This window comes from Temnothorax nylanderi, unplaced genomic scaffold (genome assembly GCF_030848795.1).
Source record: "Temnothorax nylanderi isolate EJ_2023f unplaced genomic scaffold, tnyl_v1.0 TNYL_tig0010_pilon, whole genome shotgun sequence".
Classification (NCBI taxonomy): Eukaryota; Metazoa; Arthropoda; class Insecta; order Hymenoptera; family Formicidae; genus Temnothorax; species Temnothorax nylanderi.
This window is the reverse complement of record NW_027249072.1, coordinates 1,986,309-2,003,544: the sequence shown is the minus strand read 5'-3', so window position 1 is coordinate 2,003,544 and position 17,236 is coordinate 1,986,309. Positions and strand designations below refer to the sequence as shown.

At 38.4% G+C, this 17,236-nt stretch overlaps 3 protein-coding genes across 3 annotated transcripts in view; 1 reads left to right on the top strand and 2 right to left on the bottom strand.

Annotated features, from left to right (window-relative positions):
- LOC139787566 (furin-like protease kpc-1) overlaps positions 1-17,236 on the top strand; it is a 217,406-nt gene that overhangs the window by 157,259 nt on the left and 42,911 nt on the right. The gene's annotated exons all lie outside the window — the stretch shown is intronic.
- On the bottom strand, positions 1,622-10,702 carry LOC139787564 (uncharacterized). Its single transcript, XM_071726748.1, has 6 exons — positions 10,529-10,702; positions 9,299-9,730; positions 8,555-8,837; positions 7,973-8,266; positions 7,228-7,603; positions 1,622-4,883 (listed from the first exon to the last, which is right to left on the bottom strand). Exons 1-6 carry the CDS (start codon positions 10,624-10,626, stop codon positions 4,510-4,512), a joined length of 1,857 nt encoding a protein of 618 aa, XP_071582849.1. The 5' UTR covers positions 10,627-10,702; the 3' UTR covers positions 1,622-4,509.
- Positions 11,569-14,184, bottom strand: LOC139787494 (dynein intermediate chain 3, ciliary-like). The gene is made up of 3 exons (XM_071726591.1): positions 14,040-14,184; positions 13,608-13,708; positions 11,569-12,026 (listed from the first exon to the last, which is right to left on the bottom strand). Exons 1-3 carry the CDS (start codon positions 14,163-14,165, stop codon positions 11,729-11,731), a joined length of 525 nt encoding a protein of 174 aa, XP_071582692.1. The 5' UTR covers positions 14,166-14,184; the 3' UTR covers positions 11,569-11,728.

Below are 17,236 nucleotides of genomic sequence, written 5' to 3'. Positions count from 1 at the left end.
ATCAAGATTTCTGCTCTTTTTATATTAATACTTATAGTTCATCGAGAATCGCTGATGTAACTACTTCATCTTAACGATCGTTCTATACTCTTTGTTGTGCGTCCAGCGTCAGCATGCTTGTCACGTCTTCTACATGAAGGATTGCTCACATATAATCAAAAAATTTAATAAATTCCACAAAAGAACCACTGTTTTGAAGATAAACATTCTGGAATTTTTTTTAATTTATCTTAAATCTAATAAGACTTTTTATTAGATCTGATTAAGATTGTTTTATGCAAAACCTGTTTAAATGAAAAGAATGTTATTTTCTTCTATCCTAGCGTTTGAATTTATCGTAATTCTTCTTTGGCTCAATGACTAAAGCTATTTATTTTTATTTTTCTTTAATGTATCAAGAACTACAAAATTATTATTGTATATAAAAATAAAACCAAAATTCTCTAAAGCGATCGATGAAATTACAGTAACTTCATATTGCGCAATTATTGACCGTGTCTATATTGATATCAATATTATATCTATCGTGATATCAGCATTATTTACACGAGATATTGCATCAATAATATTGATTATATGTAGACGCAGCTTTAATAGTTTACGAGTTTCCATGAAACGATACACCAGATACATGAAAATATGAGCATATGGAATTGAGTGTTGATCGGTTCGCTGAAAAATTTTTTTAAATAAAAATAAAAAACCATAAAACATCTTCTGCCGCATGATGCGATGAAACGCGCATATTATACTGATGTTTTTATTAGTCAACGCAAATATTATGGTGATTTATGTATATATGCTCATACATGTTTCATCACACGGTGCTACACATTTAGCAGTGTCAAATTGCTACTACGACGCTGGATAATATTAATACCTATAAATTAGCATTTTTATATTTAGAAATTTATAAGTAGCAAATAAATTAAATTAAAATTAAAATTAAAATAATTGTAAGCTTAATTGGCAGCAGTTTTCTTTTTTCGATTGCCCATAAAGTGGAATTAAATTTCCCGAATTAATTAATTTTAATGTTTAATTGTATGAAGTATGAAGTATTAAACGTCTTATTATCCAAGTTCCTTATATGAATTGTGGTTAGAAATGAAATATCATGAATAATTGACCCTCGAGATTTATCGATTGACTCGTATTACATTTCAAAACTGATTTAGTTGAGTTCCTTCGTGATTATAAATATGCAGCATAGTTACTCTATATCGCAGTAGGTCGTTTAGCATTTGAAAGGACCTGTTGTTTTCCCGACTTGAGGTTCCTCTCCAGCCAGCTTTTTCTCCTCATACATTGTAATTTCCGATCCCAATTTGTAGGGCTCGATGAACTGCGATGCCCTCATCAGCTAATGGCCGCGGCATCCGTTTGTTAGTTTCCGCCGACCACGTTCGACCAACAATCATCAGCGGAGGCGAAGAATTCGTATTGTTTTTGGATTTATACACCACGTCGCGCTAGCATTACCACAATCTACGGACTAACACAGATGTACAACTGATTGTTGAAAAATTGTATACAATCCGATGTACCTTTTTGAAATGATGGGATTGCAACGGAATCGCACATATATAGCACATAAAACATTTAAAGAAATACACAAATAATTTTTTGCCACATTATTATTTATTAAAAACATTCAAAAAGATTTCAAGATAAATTGTTTTATCAATACAGGTGTACAAAGATGTATATTTAGACTTATACAAAAATTGTATATTTCAATGTAACGTTTCTCAGAATTTCTACGGGTTGTTTTATTGTTGCTACGTTTTACAACGGTTTCGCAAATCGAGTATAGTTTCAATAGGAATTATACGAAATGGAGTGGTGAGTTGCAACACGAAAGACTCGATAGTTACGGTACGTTTCTCGAGTGTCTATCGATTTGCTAATCCGCGCTACACCTGTAGTTTTCCAGCAGGATTTACCGAGCAAATAAAGAACCTAAACGAGACCCGGCTAACCGATTACGAAAAACTAGGCCATTTGTAGAATTCTTCGTTGCCAACGCTTTTTATCTCTTAGAGTCTGCACATGCATAATGAGATGTGGTTTATTATCCAGGAACCATTTTCTTTTCAACCAGAAGTAAAAGTTTATCACCGATAGGAAGAAGAATAAAAAAGAACGTATTGGCTCGGTGCATGAAAAGTCAAAATCTCTTCGCCGGAGACTATGTAATCTCAATTCGGAACAATATTTTTCTTACTACAGCTGCAATTTGATGAATTTGCTTATTGAGTTCTCCTGCGTCCACAAAAGTATTGTCGTCATCGAAGTGTTTTCCGGTTGAGTGCGTTCCTCTGCGGGAATTCACGAGCCGAGAGCTATTCCGCGCGAATCCTTTCAATCAGGGTCGCGCGGCTTTTCTATACGAGAACGCAAGTTTTCCGTAAGACACGAGTGGCGGGAATCGTCTCATGATTCTTCCATGAGACGCGGTACGCCATCCATTTGCTTCGGCTCCCGCTCAACTTTCCATCCTTAACTCTTCACTTCGAACTTTCCTCCTTTGTGTGTCGGGCAGAAAGTCGAACCCTGCGATTCGCTAATTTCGCGCGGAATGCATATTCGAGATTTCGCTCGTCCCCCGCGATCCTGGCATTGATTAATTGATCTCTTGACTGACGCATTTCTTCTTTAAACATTTCTTGGAGTACTTTGCATTGCTCGGAATCGTCGGCGAAATTTTTTCACATCGCTTTTTGATCTGCATTTCTTTTGACAATGCATTTATGTACACACACATACACATATATTAGGTGTATGTGTATGTGCGCATTTGTGTATGTTTGTGATGCACAATTTCATTCTCTTAGTATAACATTGGAACGTTATTTTATTACATTTAATATGCTTTTTAATCATTTTTTTTATTCTTTATGTTCCTGGAGTTAATTAGGAATCAGTGCGTTTGAGTCGATTTATATTATACACATAACATTTCTGAAAGATAAAAGTATATATTTTACAAATAAATGTACGACCAATGAATGAAGGTTTAATTGTTTGAAAAAAAATTCTTCTATCGGAGAAATGGTAGAAAATATTCGTTTTTATCCACTCAAAGTCTTTTACTTGCGTATCGCGAAATAAAAATCGATTCTTGCAGTCAGCGCCAGAACGATTTCCATAATTTAATTTATATTGGTTGAATCGCCGGCGTTTTTTTTCAGATGCGCCGCAAACTTTACGGGACGCTTGTCGCGGATTAAGCGACGAGCGTACCCGCTTGAATTTTTAAACTCCATCCCACTGTTTTAGAAAACCTTTTTTTTTCCACGACAGCAGGTCCAGCCTTATTTCCAATTCGGCGAGATTCATCTCGAAATCTTTCGGGATGCGCGAGTCGCACGTCCGTAACCGTGATATACCTATTCCGCACGTCTGCGCTTTCGTCCTGGCATCGCTTCGAGATGCGCCGCGCGATCGATTAATCGAGCGGAAACTTTAATGGCAGGCTCCTTTGATCCTCGCGGTAATTTCGGCAATTTACCGTCTTAAGTTTCAGCCTCCTCTGAGCCTCTCTCGTCGCTACCACTTCAGTTCTGCAGAATCGCCCGAACAGAATTTCAGCGGAGGTGGAAAACTCTTTGCGTATAATGTCCATCGTTTACGATGTTGTAGAATCATTACCGAGTCACTTTAAAATGCCCGATTTCTTTTATTTGCATTTTTTTTTAAAGCTTTCAGCAGTCGGTTGAACCCGCTCTTTCGATTTTTCGTTGGAATGTATACATGTACTCTGCATCACTTGTCCGGCGTCCTGTTTGATCCGTTTCTCTCTATGCGAAGTGCCACGTTAAAAGTCTTGCAATTCTATTCAAATATAAAGTGCCCTCCGCCAACTTCTTTCTCACGAACTTCTCGAAGATCGTCTTTTCATGCAGCCTCGATTAAATGGACAACTTCGTAATTTCTCTTACTCAAGAACTTGAGATATCTCGAGAAATACTTAAACTAAATTATTGCTTCGCGAATATATTTTGAATACAGTTTCATTTTTATGACATATTTTAAGACACGTGTATATTTGTTAGAGCCCGGTAATCAATCAGTTTACCAATGCAGTCCTCACGTTGCGAAATAATTAGAATTAAAATTGCGCTGTAGCATCGAGTTAATTAATTAATCAGGTTTCTGTTACGCTCGAAAATTTTTCGACTGTTAATTCGGTTGACATTTCAGCTTCGTTCTCGCAGTCGAAATTTTTAATATTATTGACCGATAAATTATTTGCCGAACTGGCGCGATCAGCAAAACATCACGAATGTTAAATTATTGATCGCTGCCCCTATACTCGCGTTTCGTCGGCGTCACTGTTATCGTTTTCATTGATTCGTCAGTATATGCGGATAACGTTGGATGCGTCTCTTCTTCCTGGACACACTTTTCAAGATGCGATTCGAGCTTCCTCGCCTTTCTTTCTTCGCGCGCTCGCGAAGTCTCGTCCTCGATCGCGGACTTCCATTTCGAGCTCGTTTCCGCGAGCTACCGAAAATCCGATCTTCCCATCTCCACGACGCCTCGCACAGGCGACTCGACGTCGCCGTTCCCGGCTTCCTTCTTTTTTCCTTCTGGTTTCCCGTGTACAACCTCGATCGTTTGGGGCCGCCAGGAGTCACGTTTACCCAAAGCGATTCTCTCCTGCCAAGCACGCATTTCCCTTCTGGCTTCCTCGACTTCGTCCGCGAGTACGTCCGCCAGCGATTCGTCCTCCAATAGGATCTTTCTCTTCCCGATTGACGAATGTTCCGGCAACTTTTGTTCAAGATCGAATAACTTGCGTCGCCGTTGGGTGATAACCCACGGAGATTCCTTCTCCTCCGAAGCAAGTTGGGTTCTTAATTCAGCCTTCCGTTTTTCTAAAATATAAAAATTGAACGTTGAATTAAAATTGATTGTACTATGATAATTTTATTTTAATATTATATTATAAATTTTATTAATCCATTTTTATTACGTTTTCATTTACCAATCCAGTTTTATTATGAAAATCAAATTTCATAAAGTTAACTAATATTTACTGATATTAATAATTTTATATTCGATTTTCAAGATTTCTGCGCTTCATTGAAGTACAAATTAATACAACAGTATATGCTACGAAGATAATGATTAAGAAGTTTGGAAAAAACAATTTTTCAATTTTAAAATTATTTTATTTTAAATTAAATTAGTTTATATTTTTAAGTAAGTATTGCAGTCAAAGCAACACACGGCACATTTTATTTCTTCCACTATAATCTAGATGAAATGTCATAGAACTACAATATTCCTCGCGAGACCAATTATACTGGACACTTCAATGCACCCTCAATGTGTTTAAAACGCCCGGTGGGAAGACGACAAATGGTATCCGCTTTACTGCTCTAATCTAACGCCAGGGTGATTTCATCCTATCCAATTTTGTTCTATCACTGTCGTTGATCTTGCCCTTATCTCATTTATTTAACATCCAATCTAAGCTTAACCCTTTGGACACTCCCGATAGCAACCCTCGCAATAACGTTTTAGCAGTCACTATTAAGTTAAAGTCGCTTCTGTGTGAAAATCACCTGCTTTTATACTATATTATTGTTCTCTGTCTATGTGCGTCAAAGACATTTTTGTTTTATGCAGAAAAATTATAATCTTTAATTTAAATTACTATTCGAACGAGATTTAGAGTTGAAAATATTAAAGGATGAAATTTAAACCAATACTTTGAGTTAAACATTTGTTATTTCTAACTACCATGTGTGTCGAAATTTATTATTTTAACACAAAATAGTATTATTTCAACTTCATTGATTTAGTTCAATTTACATTGTTTTAGTGAAATTAACGACATATTGAGTAGGAGCAGTGGCAACCTATGATTGAATATAATTTGACACTATATGAATACGAATTTAACAGTGTAAGCAAGTTAAATATACATTATATTAATCAGTTATATTGTTTAAAGATATCAACAAAATATATCCATTGATATAAATTCAAAATTAATAATATGCACTTAACGATATATTTCATTGTTACTGAATATTAATATTCAATAGTGGGGCATTTCAAGAATAAAGGAAAAACATTTCTACTGAAGCAGTCAGCGAGATATTGCGCGTCATAGTTATTGGCAAGATGACAGAACCATAATGCATCTTTGATGGTACGTAACAAATGATAGTTTAATGGCCCAAGTTTGGTCCTGCGGCTGTGCAGCGCGCGCATATCCGCTTTAAGAAATCACTGAAATATAGTGGCGCAAAAATGACGACAGATGCACTTAAAGTGTTGTTTGATAAAATCTTTCCGTCAGCGGTCCTCGCGTAGAAAAGGAATTCGCGAGAAATTGCGGAGAAAATATTATCAACGCGCAGCTTCTTTGTTTCATCTGTCGCGCTTTTCTTCAAGCTATTGCCAACGAATGACGCAAAGTGAAACAGATAATAAATTCTCATTGGACAGATTCATGCGCGGACGTTTGTCGCACGTCCTTCATTAAGAAACGGCGTTGAAAACACTTCGCCCTTGCTGTCTCCAATTACGCCGGCACATCTAAAATGGCCAAAGAGAAACGGCAACGATGTAGCAACGATGTAGATCCCCGAGTTTAGCGCATTAATCTAACTGGGACGCAGTTTGGATAGACCCATACGGCTACGCTTTGAAACCGACCGCAATCGCGACAGCGACGTTCTTAATTAAGCTGTCCGATTGTGTCGCGCCATGGAGACGTCTCCCGCTGCTGCCGGATCAGCGAAACGCAATGTCGATGGGGGAAAACCCGGCGAGAACACGAACGAATCAGAACAATGAACGTTTATCAATGTTTCCACCTGACGTGGCGCATTCGCGCGGTTTTGATCGCGGTTTTCCATCGAAATCGCGTTTTTTTAACGAAATTATCTTCTCTCCCCCGCATTTTTCCGCACCACGCAGCGCTATCAATCTGTCCGCCGCGATATTTCTTGTTACCACGTTGTCGCTGTCGGTGCTCGAATATATATGAAAGAAAATTACATAATGCCACCATTGCGGACTCAAATAAAGCCGCGCGCAGCTGAGGAAGGTATTATCGGATCACGCTCGGCTTCGAGGGGAGATCTCATTATCTTGTCCGTCCACGATGTCCCGAGCGACGCATAGAAAACGAAAAAAAATAGATCGCCTTACCGATCCCCCGTGAAACGACGTTTGCGCTTGTCGTCGGAAACGGAAGCTTACCTTCCAGGTCTGCGCAACAGATTTCCGGCTTACAGACCTCGACGGCGCAGACTTTGCTCAAGATCTCCTCTCCGCGACGTTTCTTCACAGTCTTTCTCGGTTTTGCGAATGGCGCTTCTAACGTTGTAACCGCTCTTTCGCCATCTTCTTCCTTGTCAACTTCTATTTCTTCTATCAAGGATCTCGGGGATTTCGGCCTCGCCGCTTTTGTCCTTTCTCCCCTGACAAATTTATGTTGCTTTGGCGCAATTTTGGCAATTTTATTCTCTACCATCACCGGTTCGCGTGCAATTATCTTTTTCTTACGCGGTGTTTCCTGCATAAGACTGATTGTTTCTTCGGTTTCGGGATCCAGCCTTGAATAACTTTCAAGTTCCTGAAAAGACATTGATTTCAAACTTCTTGTAAAAATTTGCATAACATAGTGAATTATAGATATAACTATTTATTAATGTAAAAACATTTTAAAAATAAGACGCTCAATTTTTTATCTAAATAGGAATGGATACTAATAATTAAATCTGTTTCGATATTGTACACATATGTTGCAATGAAATGTTAACATCTTAAAGTAGAAGAATGATGCATTATTCTTCTATCATAAACGGAAACGCTAGTCTATTTATAGCAAAGATCATTAATGTTTCAAGAGACGCGAAAATACGCGTCCTAAACAACAGAGAAAATCTTGTGCCCGTGGAAAATGCATGTTTTCTTCTTCTCGGCTACTTAAGTTGTTCTTTACCTTCTTTACTGTCTGAAAAAATGCCGCTTCTGACTCCGTCAGTTCCTCGAAGAACGTGCCGTCCTTTTCCAACTTCCTCATCCGAGATTTTTTCCTAGAGTGCTCGACCTTTTCTTTAACCTGCGCCCTGTTCTTATTTTTCCCCTTATTGTTTCCCTTCTTACGTCTGTTCTTTGATACGAACGTCAAGTGGTCCGCTGTGGAATCCTCGTGAACGCCAGCTTGCATCAAGCGCGTTATTTCCTTCAATCGCGTGTCAACGGTCTTCTCGAAACGACCGCAGCTCTCGAGATACTGCAGTAAAAATACATTGCCTTTCGTCTTCGATCAACGTAAGATCAAAGTTAGAATATGCAAATTCGCGAAATATATGAATTCGAAAAGAGTAATAACCGATAAAATCCAAATTTGTTACATCAGATAACATGATATAAACCATTGATAAAATCTTTACGTTTGTACTTCAGATGCGAACATTTAAATTAAATTTGAATTGTTCATATCTTTTCCAAGATTTTTTTCTAAAATATATAGCTATCTGGTTATTGCCCTTTTCGATAATATACTTTTCGAAACACCCACGGCATTAAGGTTCGCCTTGTCAGTTTTAGTGTTAACAATGAGTCCTTCGGAGCATTCCACCAGATATATATTGCCGTCGTGACTGCCGACTGCCAGGAGCTGACCGTTCTCGTGGGGCGCGATGGCCGTGAGACGGTCATTGCAGACGCGAAACGTAGTCACCGGCGAATCCACGCCATTCAAAATGTCGTATACCTCCAACAGACCCGTCGCGTTTATGGTGAAGAACACCGAGTACCTGGACCTGCTCCAGCAACCTCCGCGTAAATCAGTATTCTGTTCGCTGTGCGCACAAAATTGCATCCTTTACTTCCTCTTTACCGAGCATACGCTCCGCGGCACGATAACAACATTAACTTCGGCAACTACGCCGACAAAAATGACAATGGAGAGCTTCGACGCTGATAAACAAGACATTAGTCGAACGTAGAAACCGCGAGATATATCATCCTGTTTACGTGAATAGCTGCTTCGCTTTGTTTCGCGCTAAGTATTCATAACTGTATTCTACTCTTTGTATGCTAATTTATAGTCAGATATACGACACACAATGGTGCTGATAATAATGCTAGTCTAGCGTCCGTATATTCTTAATATACACAGCAAATTTATGTCAGAGTGAAAATTAGATAAAAGAAAAAATTCTACAACACACTTAACTCAAGCGATTTTAAGTTACAAAGATTTATAGCTTTAATTCGCGAGGCTAGTCGATTTAAGTCAATTGAATGTAATGGATCTAACCGGATGGTGAGCAAGCTACCCTCCCTGGCGGTATCGTCCGTCCAAATTTTGACAGTCCAGTCGCCCACGGTGAGGAAATACTTCGTCGCGAAGGGGCTTCGATCGATGGCGATGACAGGGCCAACGTGACAATTGAACCTCATTGCCAGTTTATCGACCGGATTCGCAAGTTTCCGTCTAACGTTGATCACCATGCCATTCTCCGTACCGGCCAGGAATTTGTGCCCTATCGTCGGTTCGTATTGCAGCTTTGTGACTCCAATCGCGCGAACGATATCCGCTCGGAGCGGATCATCCAGATCCATCACCAGCTCGTCGGTCGGTCGCCTCATCTTCCTGATATCCCACCACTTAATCGTACCGTCGGTGGATGCCGAGAGGAACTCCGTGTTGGTCTTGGATTGGATCCAGAACGCCTGGTTCGCCGGGTTTCTTTCGCGCATCGTCGTCGGAGAGAGTGAGAGAGAGAACGGGGGGAAGAAACGGGAGTGACGGAGTTACAATTTGGCAGCGAAACGGCAGGCTCTTTGGAAACATTTTGCCACGACGACGGCAGAAATTGCGACCGCGTTTACGAAACGTATGAATTGCAACGTTCCGTAACCTCTCATCGGCTGCGAATCACTTTACGAACATTATTCCTTCACGGAGTCTGCGCCGTTTAATTGGCGTGTTTTCAGTAATTATCGCAGAGGTGAAATCCTATATGCTGTGCTTGCTTCTTATTTTATCTCAATTAATGATATCGTAATATAATTTTCCGACAGTTTAACGGTGATGCAACATTATTAAGAAAATCATGATTATTTATTTAATAAATAATTGTTTTGCGATTGATATTATTTAAAGCAAAAGAAAAAAATTATTAAAATTATTTGAGGATATAGACATAATTTCAACAAATCTTTCAAGCGACAACGTTAAACGCTAATTACGTAAACTCGAACACAGAATTACGTAGCAACTTTTCTGACTTATATCTCATACAGAAGTGTTCATGTGTTTCTAATCGGTGTTAACACGTTCTTGTCGATGCATGTCATATCAAGAGCTGTATTAATCTCGGTATCAGAGACTACCGTTTGCACGGCTTTGCGGCGTTTCTCTCGGAGGATATTTGCGATTCCACAGGCCATACATCAAAGTCAAGCACGTCCAAGTTCTGGCCAATAATCTCGGCGGATAGGTGCAAGTCCCGAGGAACTTCCCCATTCGGAGATAGATAGATACCTGTGGCTAAACTGACGATGGGACATTTGCACTGGCCCATCCCCAATTCGGATGTCCCAGTTGCACACTTGGCCAGACATCAGTCCGCTAATCAGCATCGACGGATCGCGCGGATTAAACTCGACGATTATTAACGGCGACGATGATCTCAAGCATATCACCGGTGCATTTGGGTTCTCTGCGATGACACAGAATTATAAACTTTTTTCTGAAAATTTAATGCTGTTAAATAAACAAGTGACCAAATTAATTTTTTGCTCAAAAAATTCTCTTTTTTTTCGAAATCTATATCTAAAAATTAAAAAAAAATATTTTATTTGCTCAATTGTTTGCAATACACAATTGATAAAATTTACCTAGAGTATTAAAAACTGGCAAATACTTAAAAATATTTTTCTTGATATTTCAATATTTTTAATAGTGGTAAAATTTGGTTGGTAATGGTAAAAACTCTTTCCAATTAAAGAAGTATCGTGTTATGAACGAGCTAACGCAAATATCATGCTTTTAATATGGAATCCTTTAAAATATTTCTATTGCTAATCACTAGTTATTTTACTTTCGATTTTATATTTTTTTTGTGAGATTTTTGTTTCAGATTTGCGTTAGCTGTGAAAAACATTTTGTTATTTTGCCATATTATCCTACTAGAAATCATGTTACTGGAAATACGTTCGGCTTTATGCGCGGTTGTTTTTGTCATGTGATATGTTTCTGTCAATAACAAACGCGCCGCATAAACAACACGCATGCGTATACCAACGTTTGGTGTAGATATATAAAGATTCATGTCAGTGAGACGCATTTCAAATATTATGAAGGACTTTGAAACGACCAATCGATTTCCGCGACCGGAACCGGGACGAGCGTGTGACAGGTCGCGTTTGACGACGACATGATGAAACATGCTTCCGATACGTTGTAAAACGTGTCAGATTCGACATTCTAAAAAAAAATCTCTACCACGGTATATTGCATTAGTATAGGAAAATTCAATAAAATTCAGAAACAGTGGGCAAGAAAATATACATCACGCGGAATACTGCAAAAACGTATATTTGATAGATTGAAATATTAAAATGAATATTGAAACAATAATAAAAAAAAAACGCTTGCATTTTAAAGCTGAATTCATGATCCAATTTCTATCATACATTGTTAAATTTCCGTATATCGAGCACTGTAATAACATAAATATTATTACTTGTAAAAAAAATACACTAGATTTTCAGGTAAATCCATTTTAAAATATCGCGAAAGTTTCGTATTTTCTTTGATGATATTTTCATTAGTGGATAAAATACGCGTTGTTGCACGGTAGTAAAATAAAAACATACCGATATCCCATATGTAAGAGGAAGAATTCACGTTAGACGATTTCATCTCGAACTCCATGAAAGAGTAGGCGGCAGCCAATCGATTCTGTGCACCTGGCGACCACGACAGGTGATTGATTGGTCTTACGATAGGTTGCGGATCGACATACATGTTTGAGGTTCTGGGAAAAAGAAAATTAAAGCTCCCGTAAAAATTCGCGCAAAATCGCGAACCGGTGGAAATTCAATTCTTTCTTTTTATCTTTTTTCCCATTCCCGATGCGCGTAAATCATCCTCTCGGCGCGGCGGCGCGGCGACGCGATAACGCCGTCGCTTTTACACGTTGCAGACGTCGTTCTTTTTGTTTCGTCCGCTTGACGATACCCTTCACGAAGCGATTAATTGTAACGACAGCCGTAGATTCTTCGTTAGAATGCGCGGAAACGTATGGATACTGTTTACGTTCGAAGCGAAGCAACTTCTTATTACCTCGCTTCGAGTTTTTTCTCGCGATCGCGACCAAAATTGTCCGCTTTAGTTTGAAAATTTTTCAGATACGTTAATAACATTGTCTTTAGGATAATATTGCAAAAAAATAGATCAAGGCTTTGTTTCTATTTTTGTATTCTATGTAACTTCGTTAAAACGTAACGTCAAACTCAAATTTTTGCTTCTTTTATTCTTTTGTAATTGTTTTCTGGTTTCAAAAAGAGAAGAAAACATTTTTTTGAAACTTCTATTCTTTAACAAGTTTAAAAAAATGTTTTTTATTTGGTTTGCTGTCGTTTTTTTAAAAAGCCTTCAAATTTTTTTCGTGGAGGTAGAGATGCATCAGTAACTATAAATCCAAGCGCTAGTCGAATACAGCGATATTTAGAAGCTCACGGAGTGACACATAGAAGAAAAGCGGATTAATTCAAAAATCGCGCGAGGCATCTGAGAGAGGCGCAACACGTGTTTGGACGCGTGAGGAAAAAGACGGTGAAAAATTGCAACTCGTGTTAAACAAGCATGGAAAGACGAAAAGCCGACGAGATAAGAGAGCTTCCCCGCGAGCTTCTCAATGACAGCATCGTCGTCTAGCGAGACGTCGCATCGATTTATGGATTTTCCGTCCTATAAATAAGTTACCGGGTTTTCATACAAAATGCGCGACAATGCGGAATAGTGAGAAACGACAAGTTTGTAGATGGATTTTAGATCCAAAAGGAATTATACGAATATATTAATCGGAGCAGCTTTCTCGTATTTCTCTGGCTATCGACGTTCTTTTTTTTTACGTTTTAATGCACAGAATTTGTCTCCGGATTTACGAGATCCTATTCTTTATGTCTACAAGAACGTGTCGCACGAGCGGCATCAGTCCCGAAGATATGCGTCGTATGATAATTCCGTACGTGACCGCGATTTGCAGAGAGAGATTTAACTCGTCCGTGGAAGCTTGTGTCAGGCACGTTGGAACGAGACTTTGAATATTCCTCAGATATTGGCGAAAGCGGGATTTGCAGTTTAATTTATTCCGATTGGTTAGAAAAAAAAAACAAGTGATCTGCCGACAAAACAAGTGTATTTTAGACTTCATGAGCGTGAGTTTGCAATAAGGAGGCGATAAAAAGATTAGCATTCTTGTCGGATATTCCAGCTTAAAGAAGACAATTTGAAAATGGCGATTTTAATCTTTTTTTTTTCGTTACAAGTAAGTTTTCTAAAATTGTGAGAATTGCTGCTTTCCTTTTATATAGCGACAAAAAATGCAACATACCTTATACTACGGGGAAGAACGAGTGGGGTCGGTTCCATATCGTCAAAGTAATTCTCGTAGATGTTGATCGCATTATTCTGCAGTACACAGCATTCCATAGGCTAAGCGAATAAGTTAATAAATCGATAACAGGATTACTACCTAATCCTCTTATCTTATACTAGGTTTTTCGCATTAAGGGATATTTAGAGTAAATGCATTTACTTTAACTAAGATTGCATGTACATACATATTTTAAATCGTCTTAGATTATTCGTTTTAACTTTAATTGACTATGTTTTCAAAATTTCGACATAGAATATCAAGGATGTTGTACCAGAAATTGAACAGCAAACATCGATATCTTACACAAATAATTTATTTTCCGTGTAACGCGCTTGAAATGATTAAGAGAGGATATTTTATAATAGATATATTTCAAAGTGAGCTCACGTCAATGAGGCTCTTCATCTTCGGCGCCCAATACTCGTCCTTCACCACGCGCCGACGAAATCTCAGCACGGCTTCGTCGTCCTTCACGTTTATCTCCTTAGGCCAACCGCCCTCCAAGTGTAACATCCCGCTCTCCTTTGTTAACTTATGAGCAGTCTGCATCTGACGTAAAAATAAAAAGAGATATTGCAGCGAGCTGTGCGCGTAACGATGAAGTTATAAAAGTCTCTCCATTTCTAACCGTTTTTTTATTGCAAAATGTAAAACGTAACACCCCACATTTAACACTTGAGTACCCTTGAGAAACGCGTCACGGTGTTAAATGGTTTACTTAAAGAGAAAACGCGCAATCTCTTATGTCCACTTTCGCTGTATTTCACACTGTTAATCTATATTTCTATCGTGGCGCAGCTTACCTTCCAATTCTTACCGCAAATTCTTATTCGTATTATGGGAATTGTTCGCATAAACAATTTATGAGGCATTTTAACGTAAATTTATATGTTTATGGCATACGTCGTCAAAGGCATGCTAATAAATATTGATTCTTCATGCTTTTGTGAGGTTAAAAATGCGGTAGATTTAATTTTTTCATCGCGAGAAATACGTGGTTTACGATGTAAACTGATACGAGATGCACCGCGAAACAATATTATGTCTGAATTAAACTTTCCGCGAGTATTATTTAGCGCACTCCCGGGGATTGAAAATCCACGTATTTTCATCGTGAATTTTGCATATATTTTTTAGAGAATCGCAGACAATATTTAATTTAAACTGACATAACTCTGATCCCCTGAAATGTAAAAATATTAGGAAGGCTCACGGTCGGGGCGGATTTACACGACGCGTTTATTAATTCTTGGAATTTAAATGCCGCAAACGTTAAACTTGCTGCAGAATTAGTTCGACGATGACTCAGCGGGGCTATTTTCATAATCCCAGCTTTCCCGTAAATCCTATGATACAAAGTCTCGAATATAGAAACTCATTAGCATTTAGCCAGTGCGTAATTTACGGATAATCATCTATGCAGCTGATATAATGATACATCTTAAAGATATGTAGCATTATATTATACTAACGTAATAACAGAGTAATTGATGCATATTTAAGATATTAATCTAATAATCTCTAATGTCTACTTGTTAAAAATTTTCAATATTTATCCAGCATTTATCTATGACATTCTAATATTTTCTTCTTTTAGAAGGAGATTTTATTTTCTTTATTACACATAGACATAATTATAATTTATAATTTAAAGTTACACGAATGAACACTAATAATTTTGTAAGAATAAAGACCAATAATGACCAAGAATTAAGATAAATAATAATTAACAATTAAGATTAATAATATTAATAATTAACAAATAAAAACACACACAATCTCGCTTAAATTCTTTTCTTTTGCGATCTACAATAATTTCCTTACCTCGTGAAGAGCGAATTGCTTGGACATCTGTACGCCACGGTGGCAATGGCTCATGCGGACGTAGCCTCGCATGAGTTCCGTATCCGGCAGGATATTCTCCTGAACGGTCGGGTCGGTCTCTGCGAAGAAGCATTGCTTACCGAACTGCGACCTTGGTTTGATGTATGCGTACTGGATCAGCATTATCGGAAACCGTTCTCTAGTAGGTTGTGGGACGTAAAACGAGGGAAAACGATGACAGACTCGCGCAAACAGAGACGAGACACCTCCGTTAAATTATTTAGAGGGTGGGGCAAGGAGGAAATCGGCGAACGGTGCAGGTTGCACGTTTATCTAACCGCTGATACTTTTCACGCACGAGCGCCTGACGTCGATCGTGATACGCGATACGCTCGATATAGCGTGAAGGGCCATTAAGGCGATGTTCAGCTTGTGAAACACGACACGCGAACGAACCATGGCGCACGTTATGCCATCGAGATTGATGTCACGCGTGTTTCTTCGTTAATGATAAATGTGAAATTATAAATATAAATACGGAAATTATGTGAAAGCTCCAGAAAGAATAGGGGTAAACAGTACAGTTGTTGGCCACTCTACAATGATTGGCCACATCTTAAAAAATTAAAGAATATAAAGAATTAAATACTAATAAAATGTTTTTAATTATAAATACAAAAATATTTAACACACTTTTAAAAGAAACACTTTTAAACATTTTAATAGTATTTCTTTATAATCTTTAATCTTTTAGGTTGTGGCCAATTATTCTAAAGTGGCCAACAACTGTACTGTTTACCCCTATCTTTACAGAAACGAATAGAGGGGTTCTGATTTAATTTAAAGTCTAACTTCATGATCTTATTTTCTGATAAGGGAGCAAATTTTCTAGTTTGTTTATCTACGGCAAAAATTGAAAGATGTCCGGAGAAATCGCATAAAAACAAATTAGTAACTCTCAACCTCGTACAAAGGAAATATTTCTTTGCTAAACAGAAAGTAAATCTCGAGTTGAAAGGAATCGTTTTTGAAACTTGAAAATCGACACGTACGACAACGTAGATGGAACTTGCGAGAAAAACTCGGCGTAATCTTCTCACACGGCGCTCTGTTATCGCGGTGCATCCTCTTTGTGCGTCGGCGATTTGATTGCGCGTCAATTCACCGCGCTGGATGCACTCTATGGAATTACGGTACCGCGCGCGCATTCTCGTGCCGTCGGGCCATCGCGATGACATTATCCCTTTGCCGAGAGCACTCACAATTTCTGCGGTCCGCAATCCGGTGTCCGCCAATCAACGCTTTCGCGCCGTCCGATAAATCGGATGAGCCCACCGCCGCCGGGCGCTACACCTAATGAATCAGATTCGATGCGGAGCCACCGGCATTGTGTGATCGATTATCCTCTGCGTACGCGGCGACACGAATCTGAAATTTGGCGATACCCCAATGCCAGATTCAATTTGCGAATTCCTAATGGCCGCGCGGGATCGTGTCGTCCAAAGTTTTAAGAAATTGGAGCTGCACAGCTCCAATTCGAGCTATCAGTGCCGAAGCTTAATAGCTGTCGTCAGTCGAAAGCGGCATCGCTAATCGAAAGCGGTTTTCAAAATGAAGCTTTTTTTCTGTATAGTTTGTTAATTTATTATATGTATATGATTTATATAATTCTATTCGACTTTTATTTTTGCAAAGAATTATCTTGTTTCCTATCACATTATAATTTTCATCGCAATTTGCGGTGATGTTAAAAAGAGCGT